The 21,015-nt window shown below is 39.4% G+C and overlaps 1 protein-coding gene across 1 annotated transcript in view; it reads right to left on the bottom strand.

The window, feature by feature from the left end:
• The window catches only part of spns2 (SPNS lysolipid transporter 2, sphingosine-1-phosphate), a 73,615-nt gene that overhangs the window by 34,593 nt on the left and 18,007 nt on the right, over window positions 1-21,015 (bottom strand). Inside the window, exon 2 of the mRNA XM_034300521.2 lies at window positions 18,876-18,941. Coding sequence (XP_034156412.1) covers window positions 18,876-18,941 — 66 coding nt within the window. The remainder of the gene's footprint in view (window positions 1-18,875; window positions 18,942-21,015) is intronic.

Below are 21,015 nucleotides of genomic sequence, written 5' to 3'. Positions count from 1 at the left end.
TCCCTATACCATCACCAGACAACATGAATACAGGTTGTTGTTATATGTCATTAAGTAAGATAGGGATCTCCAGTGAACTTCCTCCTGATACTCTCAGTGACTAGTCTGTGATTAATTTGCAGAGTGATGAGCAAAGTGTGTGTAATGTAAAGTATGACACCCTGAAACTAAATGCATAATTGTTACTGTGGATGGAAGCATTTACATACATGCTTCCTCATTCGTATTATGTATTGTGCCTTTGGTATATTTTGTAAAGCCAATGAGCTTAAGTGCTCTGTTCTGGGAGATTGGAATGCTAAAAAGATTTTTGTTTTGAATCATAGATCCTACTACATGAGCTACTATCATTAATCATGCTTTAATAGTTATCATGACATCAAATATCACCTGCAAGTTTAGATATATTGACAAATTTTATTTCTAAATGTTATTTCTAACATGAGATATTGACGTTTATTGACTCTGGAGCATTAAATCAGGTTCCTACTATATATGGTAATCAAATTAAATGTTAAATTTCATTGTAAGTCAAAATTAAGCAACTGCACCTGCTCTAAATAACTGCATCTAAGTGTTCCCAACCTTCAAGTACCAAACTCAATATGCTATCCACTTCATCACCTCCCAAACTCTACACTTGCACATGGGAGACTCTGCAGTATGTACTTGTGTGTCAAACTTGCATAGAGTTAGTGACAGACAGGAGGAGAAGTGTTAAAAGCATGTTATCTGCCTAACCTCCCATTAACCTAAGGTCTGATGCTTGGTTCTCTGGTAATGTCTCTGATAATGACTTCAACTCCCTGTGTGCACTCACATGGGGAATCTTGAATCGAGCAAGAAAAAAAAAGAGAGAGAGAGAGAGAGAGGACACAAAAGAAGGCAGAACTGAACGCAAGGCGAGGCTGATACAAGATTACACAATATGTGCCGGGAAAAGAGTCCTAAAATATTCATGCCCCATCTTCTTGCACTGTTTAACAATGCCGATGTGTGAGTATTCATTCAAGAAGCTGGGCTTCTTTGTTTAAAGTGTAAAGATTTGCATGACGGTCAGACTCACCCTAGATTCCCAGCTGACAAAGAAGACCTGGGTGTTTCTCCCTACCTAAGCTTCCTAACTCCAAAACGGGTAGTTACGCCCATTTCGTTCAATGTCACAGACGTTGCTTCACTCTGAAAATATGTCTAGTGTAAAACAGAACTGGGTAGAAATGCGCTGGAGCTAAACTGCCCTAATTAGAATATAGAAAATACCACATATCAAAGCGTTTTAGAATGTAATCACGATTTCAAATAAGATAGCACAACCTGGGAATGCTCTTGCCCTTCCACATTAGTGAAAGAGAAAGAGAGAGAAGCAGGTTGAGCACACACACCTTTTCTCCACTCATTCCGATCGAATTCTGCCTCACCAGAACATGGCATGCATGCATAAAATATTTCTCGCCCTGTTTGACAGTTATGAGGAGACTCTTTAATTCTGGTCATAGTGTCTCCACTGCATCCTCCTTCACAGAGACGAATTTTTACAAAAGAAGGCGCAGATCCTTCCTTCTAGGTTGCTCTGACCTGAAACTATCCGGCTCATTAGTGCGGCTGTCCACCTAGACACTAATCTTATCATTATTTCAGTAATAGCTCGGTCATTTGGCTGGTTTGACCTGTCCGTCTACTAGATTTATTATGGGAAATGTGAGGTCAACACACCCTCCTTACAAGAATGAGCATTCATGATTTCCATTCAACATCGTTTGACTTCACTTGACATTTTTTTTCCTGAGAATATAAAAAAGTAGCTATTTTTGGTAACACTTTACTTGAACACTAAGATTGGCATAAACACATCATAACAGATGACTTATGACTCTTTATGATCAGTTTATTATCATATATTTATATAGTCCTTTATGATGCTGTCATAAATGTGGTAATTCACAATCTATGCATATGGCATTTGCATGTATGGCATATATTGCATTTCTATCCATGTGGCATTTCATATAACACTCATACAGTGTTATAAGAAGTTGTCATTAAGTACATGTCATAAGAGTAGGTGACACTTTTCTGTCATCCTGGACATAAACTGTCGCACCAATTTGTGAAACTAAATAACATCTGCTATGCCATATTTATGACCAGGTTATGTCAGTCTTATGACGCAGGATTCAAGAAAGTGTTAATGTTTTGTCATCTTAAAGTCATCTTTTGCTGTTAAAAGAGATTACTAAGATATCTGCTGGAAAAATATGACAATGCAGGCTTTTCAGTCACTCTTTTATCTTACAGGTTGTTAAAAACTGAGTAAATCCCACAGAATCAGGTTAGGCACATTTCTGTCATGTTCGGCTTTGTCTACATCTTTGCATGAAAGCAAACATGTTTCAGTGTGTTCCTTAAAGAACAATTACATTGGATGGTAGTGAGGTAAAAACTGAGTTATTAATAGGGTAAATGTCTTTTGTATGTAACTACTACACTCCTCACTGCCTTCCTGTTTCTTGTGGAAAGTAGGCCATTGTGTATTTGGTTTATTTATGTAATTGTAGCAAGGACCTGCTGCTGTGCCATTAGCTTTGAATAAAAAAAACACATTCATTGGTTTGGTGGGCTCTTGTGGATACTCATCTGCATCCATGCTTTCTTCATGTTTTCCGCACACTTGCTTATATGTTACTATAGTGTTTATTCTGTGAAGACTCTGAATGCACTAGGAAGGAGGAGGAAGTGGCTTTGATCATTGGAGGACAATGGACTATAATGAACTTTTTGTGTCAAACAAAAATAAAAAGGGAACAGTCAGTCAGTGGCAATTTTGGCCAGTTTGAGTCAATTGTGTAACCACCATACTCCTGTAGACTCTACAGCAGGCATGTTTAACAAGCCAAATACAACCTTTTACAATGTTTCTGTTACAAACAGGACTTTATGTATAAATTATGTAGTCCCTTGTAGTTCTGTGTTGTTCTGTGTTTGTCTTGTGTAGCACCTTGGTCCTGGAGAAATGTTGTTTCGTTCCACTATGTACTTGTATATGGTTGAAATGACAATAAGCTCCACTTGACTTGATTTGACTTGACTTGACTCAGGAGATGGTCAAGGATCCATGTGCAAGTCAAATCCAGAACTCAATTTAAAGCAATAGCAATGGGCAAACACAGAAAAGCAGTAATATCTGAACCAAGGGCAAATCCAAAGAGTAGACAACAGTCAAGACAAGATTCAGAACTGACGCAGACCCAAAGGTTGGCAAGACTTCACAATGAGGTAATGCTTGCATTGGACTATTTAATGGGGGGTGTTGTGGTGGGGGTATTGTCCCAAGCTGATCTGTCTTAAACAGCCTTACTGACTGCTGCAGTTTAATATAATAAAGTAATAATAATAATATTAATAATAATAATAATATAGCACACTAAACATTTAATAATAATAATAATAGTAATAATAATAATATAGCACACTAAACATTCAGAGGTCGAATGTAATTTGTATGCTCACACTGTCAGTAACGTTAATATTTTGAGAATAGCTAATTATAGCCAGTGTTATTGCCAATTATAGCCATAACACTATTATAGCATGTTATAGCCAATGTTAGGAAGCTTTGTGAATGTTTGGCTCATAAACCTACTCAGCATTATTTGCTGTATATTCTGCAGAAAACCTTCACATGCTAAATATTAAAGAAATAAGGGATTTCTTTTTATTTCTGCAGTTACTGAGCTGTGACAGTGAAAAGGAGTCATTGTAATTACTTCAGCATTATCTGATGTGGATCTTAATAATACCAAGACGACTGGACATCCCGTGACGAACTTAATTACTGTAAATGTTTAGCACTCAGCCTGATAGTGGTGTGCAAATCACGATTATAACACTGCACATTATAATTACATAACTATTATTTTACAACGCTCTGTAACTAATAAATTATGTTTGTATGGGTTCCAGTATTTGCCATTTGATATCCCATGATACTTCCTTTTTTCACATGCCTACTCACAGAGATTGTGTAATGACTGGTGGTCACATATACACTTCATATCCATATTACTGATTCACTGTGATCTAACAAACACAGAGGGTATATAATGTATTGCTGCAGCATTAAGGTCTGTGTTCTTTCCCGAGAAGCATTAAACTGTTACTTATATGTATATATTGGGTATATAAATAGACTTCTCTTGTGAGTCATCTATGATGTCTCTGAAGCATTCCAATCTGCCACCCTTCAGGGCGAGAGTCTTTTTTAGTGCACAACAACCTCTGTCATATGCATACCTTTATGCTTAATCAACCTTTTTAACTAACGTGATACAACTTGGAGCATTGTAAGTTTTTTCCCACAATACCCATGCCAGCTTTAAGCCGAAACTGGCATTGTTTCATTCATCATCGCTGTAACACCTGCAGTATTCAAACAGTGATGATGCACATTGCACACATACCACAGCTCCAGAGGAAGACCGGCACGAATTAAGGCCATTACTATAATTACACGATTTAAAGCACATACCTGAGGAAGATCATTGGGAGCTGATTAGATGATTACAAGTGTTTAAGCAGGGTGACATACAGAACAGTCAACCCATGTGTATTTGTGTTGTGTGGGTGTAGCATTTTGGTTTTTGGCTAGGAAGTGTAGAGATGTGTTTTTAGTCCTGTGTATATTGTTCAGGCAGGTCCTTTTGTCAGCTTTCTCCACCTCACATCCTTCAGTAAATTTTGAGTAAATTTTCAGTAAATTTTGTCAGGTTTTGTAATGCTGTAACTGCAACATGTGTCACATTTTTTAAAAAAATTCCTTAAGATTCCTAATGTATATAAATATGTACGGTATGGCGGTTTAGGTTAGTTTTATAGAAGGTGTAACTTCATTACTGTAAAATTAACCAAAAATTAACCACCACTGTACGTTTGAGATTCTGTAAATGTACTAACAGCAAAAATACTATGTAGCCAGATTGGATATGCTATAGAACAGATTATAGGTGCACGTTGTGGGGTGTTCTCTTTCTTTCTTCCTTTCTTTTTTATTTATTTATTTATTATTTAAGGTTTTACCTAACGCTTGCTTTCTGTTTCATCAGCTTTGTGCATTCCAGTCTTATTCAACTGTGAAGCACAGTATACGCCTTTCAAAGCTTCTTTCCATTCTATTTAGTTGAGGGTTTGATTGAAAAACCTTAGTTTATCATTTACATTTTCTTACAGGAATCTGATCTCATCTGACAGTCCATAACTCATGTGTGATTCTCATGAGTGTGTGTCAGTGTATAAGTGGGAGCTGCCATGTAGGCAGTTGATGACTAAGCACACACACTCTCCAATGCCAGATTACAGTTTTTCCATTTATTCTTTTTTTTATTTTTGACATGTTACTATGACAACACAGGAGGTGGTACCTGCGCGTATGTGTGAATACGTGCACGTGTATGTGTGGGTTTGGGTCTTCTTTGTTGGCCTCACGACTGCACCTCTTTGTCCACTCATTCACAGCCTCGCCGTCAAGGACAAGTACATTGAGACACACAGCCTTTACCTGTAGTGAATAGTGGCCTGTCTGTTTAGTGCTAATTGTTTTTGGATACAAGCGTGGTTGTGGGTGTTTAGGTTGTGGGAGAAACATCGTGACTAGGCACACGAATTGGCAGAAAACCTTAAGCCTGGATGTTACACATACAGGGGAAAAAATTTGTGGCAGAATCATTCAATCCACTTCTGTAATATTTGTTCATGAGAGATCATGTTTGAGTATGAAAGATGTCATTAAACCATTAATATTTTTACATTTGTGATTTCAATGTCATTGGCCTTGTTCTACTAGTTTTTAACGCTGCCTTGTCCGATTCCCATTGTGAGAAACCCTGGTTATTGTCTTAGATTGTTCCAGTTTGTTATTGTGAATTACGAATAGAGGTATCCTAACGTTTCTATGTAGAACCTGGCTGTTCTCTTTTCAGAAAAGGTTCTAAGCAGAACCTCCCTTCTGTGCTGTAAATGCCTACTTGTGTGAGGCACATCCAAATTGAAGTTGTCAAGGCCATGTTAGACAAGTTACTGATGGCTGCACTTGTGTGTTCCAGAGTTCCTCCCTGAAGACGCCTGAGATCCGTGAAAACAGCTCACTTGTCAGTGAACTCACCACACACAAACACACCAACACACACATAGCACTGTTCTGCCGTTCACTAAGTGATTAAAATCTCCCTTTTCATCTTCTATGAATAAACCATTGCCACACATGCAGGCGCTGAGGAGACTGCCGTGACTGAGACAAGAGCTAGCTGTCTCAAAGTCTGGATGAATTACTCGATGAAAACATCACGTAATGTGGCAGAGATAAAGTCTAAAGAGACGAAAGTCTGAGCGAGGGGCAAGGTCTTCACAAGTCTTGTTTCAATATTTTGCTCTCCTTATCATGTTTTCTCAAGGAGATAAGACTGCTACTGATGGCTGTGCTGTCGAATACAATGCTGCAAATTAATTCAATCCTGTTTGGTTAGACATCAAGGTCTGAACGCTTGATTTCATGGCATAACAAAGAATTCAGAGAAGCATTGTTATGAGTATTTAGGGCAGGAGAAAGAGAGAGAGAGAGAGAGACAGAGACAGAGAGCGATGAGTAATACTATATTCAAAGCCTTATGCATGCCTTGACATGTTTGCTTACTAACATTTGCAACTGTAAGCTGTGTGTTGCCACATCTGTGTATGTGTGTGTATGTGTGTGTGTCTTGATATACTATGTTACTGTGCGCATATTACACAGTACCTGTGGCCTACAGAAATGACCGACTGTCAGAAATAAAGTTCACTGCCATTAATCTCCGTTCCCTCTGAGCGTCTCGGTGCTTTATATTTGCCCAGCTATGCACAAGTTCTCTATGATTTTATTATAATCATTGTAAACATTTTTACTACTACTATTATTATTATTACCCCAAAGCTACATTCTACGCCTATCCTTCTTTCTTTTTACTTAGCACCCTTCTAAAGGATATCCGTTCTGGGGTAGTGAAGTGTGCTCAGCTTACTAATTATTCGAAATATTCTAAATGTATTTAAATATAGCCGGGGGACGTAAAATGCAATTTTCCATAAACTTCCGTGGCTAACTCAATAGTCGGGGTGGATTTAACAGCATGCTGTGAAGCAATATATCTTTTATTATAAGATGTATAATAAAAAAATTGTGTAAATGCTTTATTTAAGAAATAGTTGTGTAAATTTTAGAGGAAGGCAGAGCTTTTTTCTGTCTGTAGTAGCTTCATAGGACTCTTGAACAAATAATCGGACGTATTACAACTAAAGTTTAATTACGTTTGAGCACAGGATCTTGTGTTTGTAGTGATTTCTTGCATTCTTCTTGGAGTTTGGATGACTGACAACCCACTGGGCCTTTCCTGGGTTTCAAAACAAACCATCACTTTCCGTCATCGAGATGAAAGCACAGTGCTTCTAGCTTTTCAACAGTTGGTGAGAAGATGGCTACTGGTTGGATACTTTTGGAATTTTAAAAGGTATTTTTTCCAGGCTTGATGGACACTAATGTAGTTATAGTATTTAGACTAAGACAATCACCTGTTGACCATCAAAGAGAAGCTGCTCTATCCTGGTTCAGTTCCTTAGGAGATTGAGTCTTTCAGGGATTTAGCGAAAGCTTCTCTTAGAAAAGGGGCATGACGGGTACTCAACAAATGATGAATAAATAGTTGAGGAATCCTCCTTTGAACCAGGAAAGAAATTTGATCCAGCCTACCAAACAATGCAAACGATGAACAACAATGCTATGAAGTATTTCAAAAATGTTGGCAGATTCAAATTCTTGTGAAAACCCAAGACGGGTTTTGGTTTTTTATTTCAGTTGGCTATGAGTAATCTGTGATTAACTTCATAGCATAACCCTCAAGGGTTTAGTCAACAAGTGCACAAAGAGATACTTGCTCTTCCAACAGCAGTTTATTATGCTTTATAGAATGCAGCTCTGTTTAAAGTGTCTTACCTGAGACTATAGACTAATCCGTTTTTTTTTTTATTATTTTCTTCCTTTCAAACAAACAACAGCGAATAGAAGCTGCAGGTGCACATGCTGAGGAAATGGCAGTTTACAGGAAGCTCTCTGATTTGCTAAGAGTGTGTTGGTTTTAGATAGACATAGTTGATTTTCCCATGCAAGCACACTGTGTATACGAATACTATTCGAGCCTGAATGGCACTAAAGGTTTGGTGTACTGTATGCTGAATTAGAAATGAATGGATCCAAAACAAACAGATGCAACAGAGCAACAGAGGAAATGGTGCCTTTTGTGAACAAAGAGAGTTCTATGAAAAATACTGCTTTTCATCAAAAAAGATAATGGAGATGTTTAATGACACCAAACTGTCTTTTGAATCTTCAAAATGAGCTTTTGTTATTCGAAAAAACAGCCGAATGATGAATGTCTTCCATGTTTGTACATTACTGAAAGGGTATAACAGAACTTACCTTGGAGGATATAGGCATCTTTAAACAGGATTAATGGTGGCTGGAGATCACAGAGATGTCACCATGGATGCGTATAAAAAGCTACTGAATCAGTATTTTGTTTGCAAAATCATACATGTATTAGCTAATCAACTGGGCAAGCCAAAGCTGACTAGATTAAATAATGGTAGCTAACATATAGAGTGCTAGTTATCTAGTTAAGAGCATTAATACAGAGTAACAAACGAGTATATGAATTCCCAGGGAAGGGACGACTGCGTAGCTATAATACTTATCCTCCCCTGATATTTTTTTTAACGTAGCACGTCGTGTTTGCGTCTTAAACAAAAACTCAGTGAAGAATGTTTCGGCTATGAGATACTGCGTTCTCTCTTCACATTGTAAGTATAAATATTATTTGAGTCTAACTACCATGTTTATTTTCTCTATATATATTTGACTACAAGGTGAATGCGTGTTGTGCAAGCAGGAGAGTTACATTTGAGTTACAACAGCTTTGAGCAGCACTTTGTTTTCTTGTCATGCGTACACACTGATTATTCCACTTGGTAAAAATCTACCGTTAATCAGATCGCCTGTTATGTGTGCAGTGTGGCAGGTGGTGGAATTCAGAATGAGCAGCTTGTGCTTTAGTTACAGCATAGATCTGTGTCACAACACTGTGAAGAGCATTATGTTTAACCATACACGCCAAATGAAAACTTCTGTTTTGCAAAAGTGATCTAGGAGTAGCGGTTATTGTCTTTCTCGGGTTGTTGAACCAACATGTCTGCCCTGTGTTGTTGATCGTCTCTAGTAAATGTTAAAGTCATCTGTCATTTACTACAAAAGAAGGCAGAAAGGAAAGTTTGCATAACTGTGGAAATTGGATATGGCCCACTGGTCCAACCACACTCTGACTCCTCTTTCTTTCTTCTTCTACATGAAAAATGATCAAGGCTACTGAGAAATTTCTGCGTGACCCATGGAGTCCATGTTTTGGAGCTTTTAAACTGCCCATTCTTCCATCTCCTTCAGCTAATGACAAATCTCCTCTCATTGGCAGTAGCTCCCTTATGTGTGTGTGAGTGTGTATGTGTGTGGGCAAGATCCTTTGAACGCATATGAGACTAATCTGAAACAGAACCCATACTAAGAATGACATACTATCATATCACAGAGGAGTTTAGTTATTACAGTGTTGCCAGTGTCTGTGTCAAGCTCTATTCAGAGTTCAGAGGGTGAGATAAGAGGACTAGAGTGATTTAGCACTTGAGCGTATCAGCCTCTCTGTGCTCTAAATTGCTGCGAGCACTCACACAGCCCTGACACATTCACAATTTTTCCTAAGCAGGAGGGATGGAGAGGTTGAAGTGAATGCGTGTGGTGGTGGGAGGAGATTCGGGATTAAGTCACAGTGATCTTTAAGTGTGTGTAATACAGTCTGTGTGATTGCATTATGGATGGATCTTTAACAGAATCTCTGGGCTCATATCAATCAGGCGCACACTGATGACATCAGACGGCGATGATTGCTTGAGAGCGTTGAGACATGTTGATCTGGAAACATGTTGAAGAATTAACATTCACAGTGCGGTTAATATAAGTATAAAAATGTTTAAGTGTTTCCCTTCGGGCTGAGAAATGGGAGTGTATGATTCGCTTTGCTCTGCCAGAACATCACTTCTGAGTATTACTGCAGTAAATTTGGCAGTTCTGGGCCACAAATCCTCCAGCAGTTACACAGACAGAACTTCCAGATGGTTTCTATTTAGGTTCTGTATAAAAGAATGATATGTATTTTAATACCGAAGCGTTACTGAATTCTCAAATCTGATTGGTCAGAAGGTGTCAGGAGGTGCGCTCATTCTAATACAATATCACAACTTACACAAGTAGTAACAATTTACACAAGGACATAGAGGACAATATATAAAACCCAATCTGAATATACCTTGCTTCACAATCCTGCACAATATATTGTAAGATTTTCTGTGAGAAGCATTTTGGAAGGAGTCTCCAGTATCAGTGCTTTCAAACAGTCACAGCTAAAGCTGTACATTTATATTTTCTCGCAAGATTGACGGCTTTGTGATTTCTCAGTAAGGTGACATGCTGCATTTGTTTTGGCTTGTTAACTTCAAAAGAGCTTGGTAGGGGAATGAGATAACAAGAACGAAAATTGTTCCATAACATTAAATGTAACTGTAAATGGATAAAAGGTATGCTGTGATATTCGTTAACAGATTGCTGTGGTATAAGTGGAGTAAAACATTTTAGGACATTCTATTATTTGAAAATCATCTTTGCGGTGTTACCAGTGACTCCACTTTGCATCAGGCTGCATCACACCACCTCGTCTTTGATTATTTTCCTATAACAGCACACCCCATTATGTTTTATTCATGCTGTCGTTTAAAAGTTCTACAGTAGTAAAACGGATGTGTGCTACAAGAAATGGTGCTTATTTTGGACCTTCTCAGGCTCTTAATAAAGACACTCAAACGAAGTGTACTGAAAAAAAGGAGATGACAGACATTAAAAGGCTGTTGTCATATTTCTTTGACAAACACGTCTAAGCAGCTGAACTTTGCGAGATTCGATCCTTTGCTCTGGAGTATCACACCTAACTGCTCTGCTCCATCACACAAACACACACATCAGCAGCAGACACCCTTCACATTCCATCCAGTCACTGTCTTAAAACCATTTCAACACACTTCCAGACTTCAGTACTCTCAGTTTACAAGCATATGTGTGTCTAGGCTTCCCACGGCCACGTCCATCATTTGATGAATGTCTTTTGCGGAGCAGGACTTCCCCAAGTCCTACCAGGCATTTTTTTGGACTTGTTGGAATGTGAGCGGTTGAAAGCCGCTCTCAGAAAACACCCAGACTAGAAGCTGCCAAGTTTTCAGGGTTAGCCTGTGTGATTGCAGAACACGCATATGTGGAGCTGGCGCTTTCAGTGTGTGTGTGAGAGAGAGAGAGAGAGAGAGAGAGAGAGAGAGATGAAGAAACGGCAGCTGATGAAAGCAAATCCTAACTCAACACTTCACAGCTGAGGGGTGTTTGGTGAACTGAGTCGACTTTGGATGAATGAGCTGCATAAACATTTCAATGCAAATTTTGCAACAATTCAAGTTTATTCACAAAACCCTCAGATCAATGATGTATATGCATTTGGCTGCTGGGAAATCAAATCTAGTCATTAACATCGCACAGTGGGCTTCCATTTGGAGACAGAAATGGAAAATACTGTATATTATGCGGTACGCTGACTATATTTGCTCCCTCAAGAGTATGTTGCATTTTTTGACAAACCAAAATGCAGTGGCCAAGTTGTTTCCAATCCCAGGGACTGTTCTGGTATTTTATGGTAGGCAGGATTGTGGAGCATGGTATATTCGGATTGGTTTTTTTTTTTTTTCTTTTTTTTTTTCAAACAGGGTGCGGAGCTTTCCTTTTCTGTTATAAGTACAGGAGCTATATATCTAATGATAGACCAATGCTCAAATAACAGAGCGCGACAGTTAGTGTGTGTGTGTGTGTGTGTGTGTGTGTGTGTGTGGCAGTTTCCGACCTAAAGTGGTTTGAACTTATAGATTTAAAACCATCAGGCTCTAGCAAAAGTGTGTGTACACTTCTCTCCAGTGGGCTTTCCAGGTTTTTAGATATGAAGTGACAAAATGGAGGTGCAGAAACATATTAAGGGGTGGCACCACAAATATACAAATATAGTAACGTACAATGTGGGGCAGAGCAAAAAAGTGTTTGGAATATAGTCATTTTAATTTAGAAATGAATAAAAAAAATTGAGTATAGACTGAAGCAACATGCAAATTAAGTTAATGCTGAATAGTTCTTCCTTTGCAGACTTGCAGACAGATTTGTAATAATAACCCCGGCCCATTTTCTTTGCCACAGAGAGTATAATTATTTCCATTATAGTATTATGGTATGTGGAGTTGGAGGTCTGAAATTGGATGGCAAGGCTTGTTACGAGAGCGAAAGCTGGCATCCTGTGCCACCAATGTGGCCACTCCCTGCTTTGCTCTCTCCCCTGTCCTTGATGATGGAGTAAGCATACCATACATGGGTGTGAACCATGTGTGTTGGGGCGTAGGCCAGACTTTTATTATTTGTTGATGCACATGTCAATCAATGATGGCTACCTTAGCAAAGCTACATTACTGAAGGTGGTGTGTGTGTCAAAATCTAAACTGATGCTATAAATATAATGCTATAATGAGAATTCCCCTTTCCCATAGATTGGGGCAAATGGAGAATACAGTGATGCTACATAAAATCTTACCAGATTAGCAGTGAATGGTTAGAAACTACATCCATTGAGCAGAACATCACTCGTGTCCTTAAGGGTGATTCAAAAAAGCATAACCCCTTTGAGACCTGGTCTATTTGCGTCACTGAATACATTGTAACCTGATTGGTTATCCATGGCACTGAAGATGAAGACAAGCTCCAGCGTCTGCTTGTTCCCCAAATCCGAGCAGGATAAAGAATCGATACGGCCACGCATCATTAGATCTCGCTGTCTCACTAAGTGGGCTTGCGAGCAGCTGCTTGTCTCTATTTTGCTCATTCCCTAAATCTCTCAATCAATTTTTTTAATCTCTCAATCACTGTCCTGTCTCCCCTCCCTATTTCTTGCACTCGCTCTGCTTTTGTTTTTTTGTTTTTTACTACAGGGTGCCTATCAAACTGACAGTGGAACTGCAACAGCTGCCAAGCAGAGACGATACCGTGTCATGTCAGGCACCTAATTACACGAACACAGAGGTCTGAAAGAAAGAGAGGGAGGAAAAAAAGAGAGGGAGAGAGGGAGAGAAGCAGCTGTGGTCTGTGTGTGAAAGGACAGCACAGCTGATAATACATAGACAGTTCCTCAGTCACAGCCAAAGAAATCAAGAAGTGAAACAGCTTCCATTAAAATGAAAACTGAGAATGAGGAATGTGTGACTAGGCAAACATACAGTAGACCTACAGTAGCACAAGCTGGCTGTGTGTGTGTGAAGATACCACACTTCATGTATCTTCTTGTGGAAAGATTGTCCAACTCCCTCGATATGCCAAAACTCTCTTCCAAAACGTGTCAATGATCTCCTTAGAATATCAGATTCATTTCATAAGCAGCATTTGGTATAGCCCACTATCCTTAGGGGGAGTGAAACAATCCACCTGTGCTACAATCATTCACTCACACCCAACACAGTCCTGTCTGACAGCACACACTCCGGCCACTGTAACTAAATCAGACGTGTGTGTGCCAGACGCATCGGCTAGACGGGGTGAGGTGCAGACGATAGAGCAGACTAAGACCTGCGTTGTGCTCAGAACTGAACATGTTCAGGCCGCAGTGGCTCCGGACACACACAGCACAAGCAGACAACACCTGCCTCCTTTAATTTCAGGCCATGACCTTTGAACTCTGAGATCAATGCAGGCTAAGCAGGTAACCTTCATTTGTAGAAGAAGGGACATCAGAATTGCAGCCTTTCTGTAAGCAGTCAGACCTCCTACCGTTAAAGTTTACTCACAAGTATCGAGTCCAAACTCGTAGCTACACAATTTGAGCTCTGCAAAATTGGTGGTGAAAAATAGTCCCTGATTTAGGATTTCACCTTTTTGGATCTTACACTGCGCTGCAATGTGAAGAACCACAATTTCGTACGTGTGTATGGTCACATCAATAATGCTACTGGTCAATAATGCAAATTTCAAAAGACTAAATGTGAGGTTTTGTTTATTAAATTTATTCACACCAGAACCATCAATCATCACAAATTCTGTTGAATTTAGCTTGCAAATTTTTTTCTCAAAAAAGCTAGTTCTGTCCTTAATTTCTCTCCTCCTTGCAGTTTGTTTCAAACGACTCTAAACTGGAAATCCCACTGATGTAAAGAAGCGTCTACTCTAGTTTGAAGCTGCCCTCTTCTCAAATACCCCTGTCTCTCATCAAACAAAAGGAAAGTTTTGACATTGCTTCAGGACAGTAACTTCATCCAAAGTCAGCCCTCTCCATTTTCCCCATTCTGCCTCCCCATTCTTCCCTCACCCCTCCTCCCTTCACTTTTCAATTAACCAAAATGCCTTGCGGGTATCCTGGCTAGCAGCTTGTTAGATCTGTTTTCTTAAGAGACCCTGATACCTCCCATTCATTACAGCGCTGATGTCAGCACAGCAGAAACGTGGCCTTTTCAAACTCATTGTAGTTTACCTCCTAATGGTTAAGGTTAGGTGTTGAAAAAGGAACCACTGGTCTTAACTCAGTCTAACAGGCTTCCCAGGGTGTGATGAGAATGACAATTTTCAGCATAGTGACAAGAAAACACTCATGGAATGCTCATCATTGTGGAAACTGAAAAGATGGCTGACAGGTGTGAATGCTACAGCCTAGAGCACATACCGTACAGATCAGGAGAGCCCATTTGGCCCGGATGAAGTTTCACGAGGTCTGTAGGTCTGTCTATCCCCCAGTTGAAAACCAGACTCATGTCAAATGCTGTCCAGTTTAGCCATTTTAAGTTTAAGTTTAACTGTCGTAAATGGAGATAGTTGAGCACTTACTATATCAGATCATTCACACTGAGGTGTTGTTTCTCAGGGTGCCTTTTGCTGAGGTCAGGCATATGCATGTCATTATTTGTTGTATGACCTCATGGCTGATAGACACCAGATACTCTAGTCTAGCCACAGGCGTTCATTTGCTAATATTACACTATAAGGGCCCATTGTGAAAACTGAAAACAAACTGTCATAATAGATATTAGTGAATCTAGAAGAGAGGTCAGCATTCAACATTTCAAATATTGTGCCTTTTCCATTATTGCTTCACTATAAGCTTCACGGGCTTAAAGTGGAATGTACTTGGGAGCTATTTGGAAAGCTTTCTATGCTTTATGGGAAGTCTGTACTTTGCTATCTTGGTGAGGCCAAAACAGAGGCAGTTTTAGATCATCTCAGCTGTGGAGCCCAAGTCAGGACCAGATGTGTTAGAAAGACCATTCAGTTGACAGTTTTGCTTCACCAAGCAAGTCAAAAATAACATGCGAGACAACAGGTCACTGAGTAGTGTGGGAACAGAATGTTAATTAGCTAGCTATAACTTAGATAGATTGCAATCGAGAAATTCATGAAAAAAAAAAAACTATCTGTGTGAACTGGGCTCTAATTAATAGCTTCATGTCCAGTTTTGTATATCTTTTGGGTTTCCATAACTCATGATTTGCTCCAGTAGTAAACCACATTAGCTAATAACTACACAACTAAATGCATTTGTGTTACAATAAAGAAAATATAATTAGGATAATTCTTTCAAATAAACCTTAATATGTTGTAGTGTTGCATTTTTCTCTTGATATAAAGGAAAGAGAAAAAAAATGTCATCCAGTCGGTTTTTTTATTTTATTTTTCTATTACTCTAAGTGTAAAAGAGAGAAGAGGTTTATCCGTGACTTCTCCCAGACTTTTATGTTACACTAGAGTAAAAGGCACGCCAGTATTCCCACTCACTCACCCACACTCACACACGTCTCAGATGTTCCCAGGTGACCCCACACACCCACGCTCTACTCTACACGCACATGCGGCCAGTGGCTGAAGCATATGAAATTCTGCAGCAGTGTGTGAGACTGAGGTCAGCGGGATCAGAGCCCACACTGAGCCAGATCTAAATACACACACACACACACACACACACTCACACACACACACACATGCACATTCTCCATTCACTCTACATTATACCCCACTGTATACACCAAAATCCTCTTCCAGTGCTCATTTGTTATTGTCTAGACTTGTAGGTGTTAATTTAACACTGGAAAATTTTGCTGTGTGTAGTGTACTCACACACTCAGCTGAATTAGCCTGTGTTAGTGTTTCTCTGATTGTGCGTTCTTCATTATTATACATCAGTGCTCACTTTGTGTTGCGTTAATAGCAGCATTCAAAGGTCGCTGCTGAATGAAAAATGAACCTTAGCACTCACAATGCACCATCTCCCATCATAAATTCGAGCATGTGACATTGGGTTATTCACTAGTGCTTGCTAACTTGTAGGCTTACTTGATGACAGAATCCAAACTAGCTCATCACAGCTCGATTACTGTTTGCTAACTAAGTAGGAAGTTAGCTGGTAACAAATTAGCCTCAAAAGGTAAATAGAAAATCTGTTCGCTAGTATTACTTTGTTAACTTTTACCATAGAATGACTAGCAATCTACAAACAAAAATATGAACACATAAGATCAGAGAAGACAGTGTGGTCTGATATATTTCTTTAAACTTAAATGTAACAATAGTTTGGTGAACAGAATTATCTCCACCAAAAAGGGTTCATATGATGCTATGTATAAATTTGGTCAAAATGAGGAGTTCAGAGTATAGCTAATTTATAAATGTGGCTGGACTGTATGATGCCTACCTAGTTGTAACCTAGTTTTTATCTGATTCCTGCATTTTATATCATTTGGACAGTTTTTTTTTAAATACAGTGTTTGTTTAAGACATATTGGGCAATTTTCGCCTCCCAACAGCAGAAGAAGCTTCCAAACAAATGTCATACTGGCTTCCAACTAATCCCTGCTGTGCTGTGTGGAGCCAGTAGCTCCGCCCCCCTGCTGACAATGAACCAACAGCGCGCACTCCCTGCTGGGACTGAGCTAATCGCCAGCGTCTCCAAGCAATCGTCCGGTCAAAAGTAATAGTTATTTCTCTCTCTCTTTCCTGTTCTCTCTGTCACTCCACTGTAATCGTCCTCTTTTTAAAAGTGAAAAAATGAGCACAGTCTCAAATCTTGAAACTGTCCATCTTGTCAGCTCAGTGTTCAATAAATTCAATTGTTTTAAAGGAGACAGTTAAAATAAGCAAATAAGAGAAATAAAGTCCACACCTGGGTACAGAGAGACTTTTTTAATGAAAACATCTAGCAACTTTTAGCAACAAAAAGCTATTTTTATGAGGAAATATCTTCCAAGCCCCAGTGGGCCAGAAATTTTAATATCTTCAGAATAAATGAACAAAACTAATAGACAAACACCATCTAAATTCAATCCCGGATTTCCCCTGGCACTACAAGGCATTATGCGTGTATTCGTGTGTGCGTGTGCGTGTGTGTTCTTGAAAACCTGTGTACTTGTGCATCTATGTTTGCCAAGGTCACCAAATGCAGTCGACTCCCAGCATCCAATGGGACTTCCACATAACAGCTCTCTCTTACAAAAGCCTAATTGAGGCGGCCTGGGTCAGGAAGCCCTACCCAAACCCTCAGAATAGCCCTGTCTATACCAGCACAGCAGAAATACCTGCTCCCCCTGCCTAATACAACACCCGTTGTCTGGACTTAACACACCCATTGGGCCGAGTCTCTACTGACCTGCGAATTACAGCTACTAACTCAACCCCAGCTGAAACCCCAACTCTTACTAAAATGGCTGCATATGAAGACAGCTAAACTCTATACAACTCCATCAACACGTCCTTCTAATGGTGGGTGTACTTTTTTTCAAAGGTCTAAAAGTCGTACCATCCCACTAACAAACAATAATAAAAGTTACTGTGTCTTTCATTTTTTTGTTTTGACGTAAGGAATTTTTACAGTTGAACTTATCTTCATGGCGCTGTTGATATCAGCAGCAGATAACCATCTCTTTGCTTTGTGTTTTCTTTTACTTTCTCTTTAATATTTTTGTTACTGTGGAAAATTGCTATATTTTTGGATCTGCCACTGAATCGCCGCTTTTTAAAAAAATGACCAAATAGCAAAAAAATGTAAATGCATCACTGACTTCGCAAGTACACACTGCGCTCCAGTATAAACCAGGTCTTTCCTCACAGCGACAGGAAGCACACAGTGAATTCGGAAGCTCAGAAATCACAGCACTCCATGATTACTTGTCCTGTTCACCATGTTCCTTTAAATAACGTTCAGCAGAGTTCTGATATACTATATGCTTTCTTGAACTGAATGTGTCACATTGAGCTATAGTGCAGGATCACTATTCAGGGTCGGTCTTGTTTAGTCCACATCAAGCCTCCTGTTATACCGAAACATAAGCTTTAATTCAGACAATTACCCAGACTTCGAGAGAGGAGGAGGTGGATGGAGGAAAAGGGAACCTTTAGGAGAGGTGGCAGACCTTTTAGTTGCTCTTTTATCCTTTTGTTGTGCCATTCAGTGTGGATTTAAGTAGCTCAGTGGCTTCTGGTAATAGGTCCCTTCACACATGAGAAGACTGTTTCAGCATGTATAGGGGGTGTGTGGTTGTATGTGTGGTTGTGTGTGTGTGTGTGTATGGGTGGGTGGGTGTGTGGGGTATGTTTCATGCTTAGTGGTTGGTTGCAGCACAGTGTAATTATGGGATTTGGAGAGACTTACCTGTTTGTAGCAAGCCAGCTCCGCTATCAGTTACTTTAAAGTGGCGCTGAATGTCGAGCAGCACACCTGAGAGAGAAAGAGAGAGAGAGAGAGAGAGAGAGAGAGAGAGAGGAAGAAAGAGAGAGAGAGAATCAGTACTAGTGTCCTAACATCTGTTTTAGTAAAACTGTTAGTTGTATTCACAGAGTACCATAAGGCCCCTTAAATAGCGTACAATTCTGTTTGGGCAATATCGACCACTACGATTTTTCTAATATATTAAAAATACTGTTTTATGGAGTTTCATCAACCCTTATGATGTCATTTTTAAGTCTTTGCCTCTAGCTTATTAACAAGTAACACTGAAAGCACACATTCTCCAGCACAATTTCACTCTGGCAATATAAAGCCATTAATCATTCTTACATCCTCACTTCCTATTCTCAGTGAACAAAATAGCAAATTCTAAGTAATCTTCTTGTCAGAAAAGTTGATTTAAGGAAGCATTAGGTTTTGTCCAGCCAAATAAAGCATTTCGAAACATCTGAATATTAGTCCAGCTGCTGTGTGTCAATGTTGTATCACTATTGCACTAATACACTATTCCATGACTGACCGTAGATCTATTCAAATGTCTTTCAGTGCTTAAGCTACACTTCAGGTAGCAGGATCAGGCGTATAGGATTAGGGTTGGAACTAAACCCTGCAGGTGGGTAGATTTCCAAAAAGCGCACTGTGGCTTTACCTAATCAGCTAAGTGAGAAATCCTGATTTGTTACATGTGCCCCTGAAGACCTTACCACCATGGTGTATGATGTCTATTTGTGTCACAAAGGCTAAGTATTCGATCTTTTCATTACAACGTTACTACCCGTTTTGTTCAAATGTATTAACGGGCTATTTATAGCTTAGTGGGATTTTTTCCCTGAAAAAAACAAAAACAATTTAAGCAAGAAAAAAAAAGGTGCGATTGCATCAGTAGCTCTGCAGTATATCTCAGCCAAGTCATCCCTAGTGTTGAAACGAATTAACACCCACGGTGTTTAGAGTACTTATTTGATGTCTAGCTGGACTTGTACAAACTCTAATGGTGTTAATTCATCACTAGGGATTTTGCTGTATAATTAAGTAATTGAATTTGCATAATTTATGTGCAACTATGTGCATAACACCACAAGGACAAGCTACCTGAAAGTTACCTTTGTTTCAATAAACAAACAAGAAGGCAAGAAGGTCGCGCACAGGCTGCCTTACTTATACTGTACTTCATCGTGAATGTTTTCTTGTACTGCATCCTATTTATTATTTATTTACTGATTTACTGTATTATTATACTTGGCCTGCTTCATATTACTACATTTCCTGAGCTTTGCCATCATTTGGTTTGTCACTAGACAAAAAGGCATGGGCAGGTGTGAACTCGCTCTCGCAAGATGCAACATTCCTGTCGCGCGAGACGCAGCCACCTGCTCACATTCTGACATAGCCAATCAGGATTCTCTTTCTAACGGTCACATCGTTAAGGTAGATACTTTTTTTCTGAGAAAGAGTCATGTTTGTTTGGATCTGAGACCTGAATTAATGCCAGAAATTAAGCGTTATCTTATATAAATATGTTATCTTACATAAATAAATTTGCAATCACTCCATTATATCTGCTCATACAGCTATGGGCTTGTGATAGTAAGACAGGATTGCAGCATTTTTTTTAATTTCTGCATTATCTGCATAAATGAGATGCGTTTTAAAGAAAAATGATCCATTCTAAAGAACTTTTCCAAGTTGCGGCATATGCAATGTAAAGAACTTCTGTTCATTCTGCTATCCAAAGTCCCTATAAAGGCTTACGTCTTTGGGTTCTTGAGCACTACTTTCCCTTGAGTATTTCCTCCAGCTATAAGCTATAGCAGTGCTTCCCAAACCTGTTCTCACCCCCCTAATGGGTCTCATCTTTGCAGCTCCCAAGACACCTGAACCCAGCAATCAACACCAAATACCCGGTACAGAAGCATGACATGTCTGTGGGGAAAACGAAGTTCTTGGAAACTGATTTCTGAGCTAAAATAACAATTGCTGGCAGCTAGGGTCTGGATAACACTGTTCAGACACGGTCCCTGTCCTTCTGTTTCTTGTCTGAGGCAGGTAGCGCTGTAATTAGCCA

The sequence above is a fragment of the Pangasianodon hypophthalmus genome, chromosome 27 (assembly GCF_027358585.1).
Source record: "Pangasianodon hypophthalmus isolate fPanHyp1 chromosome 27, fPanHyp1.pri, whole genome shotgun sequence".
NCBI classification, from domain to species: Eukaryota; Metazoa; Chordata; class Actinopteri; order Siluriformes; family Pangasiidae; genus Pangasianodon; species Pangasianodon hypophthalmus.
This window is presented reverse-complemented; position numbering and strand designations above follow the sequence as displayed.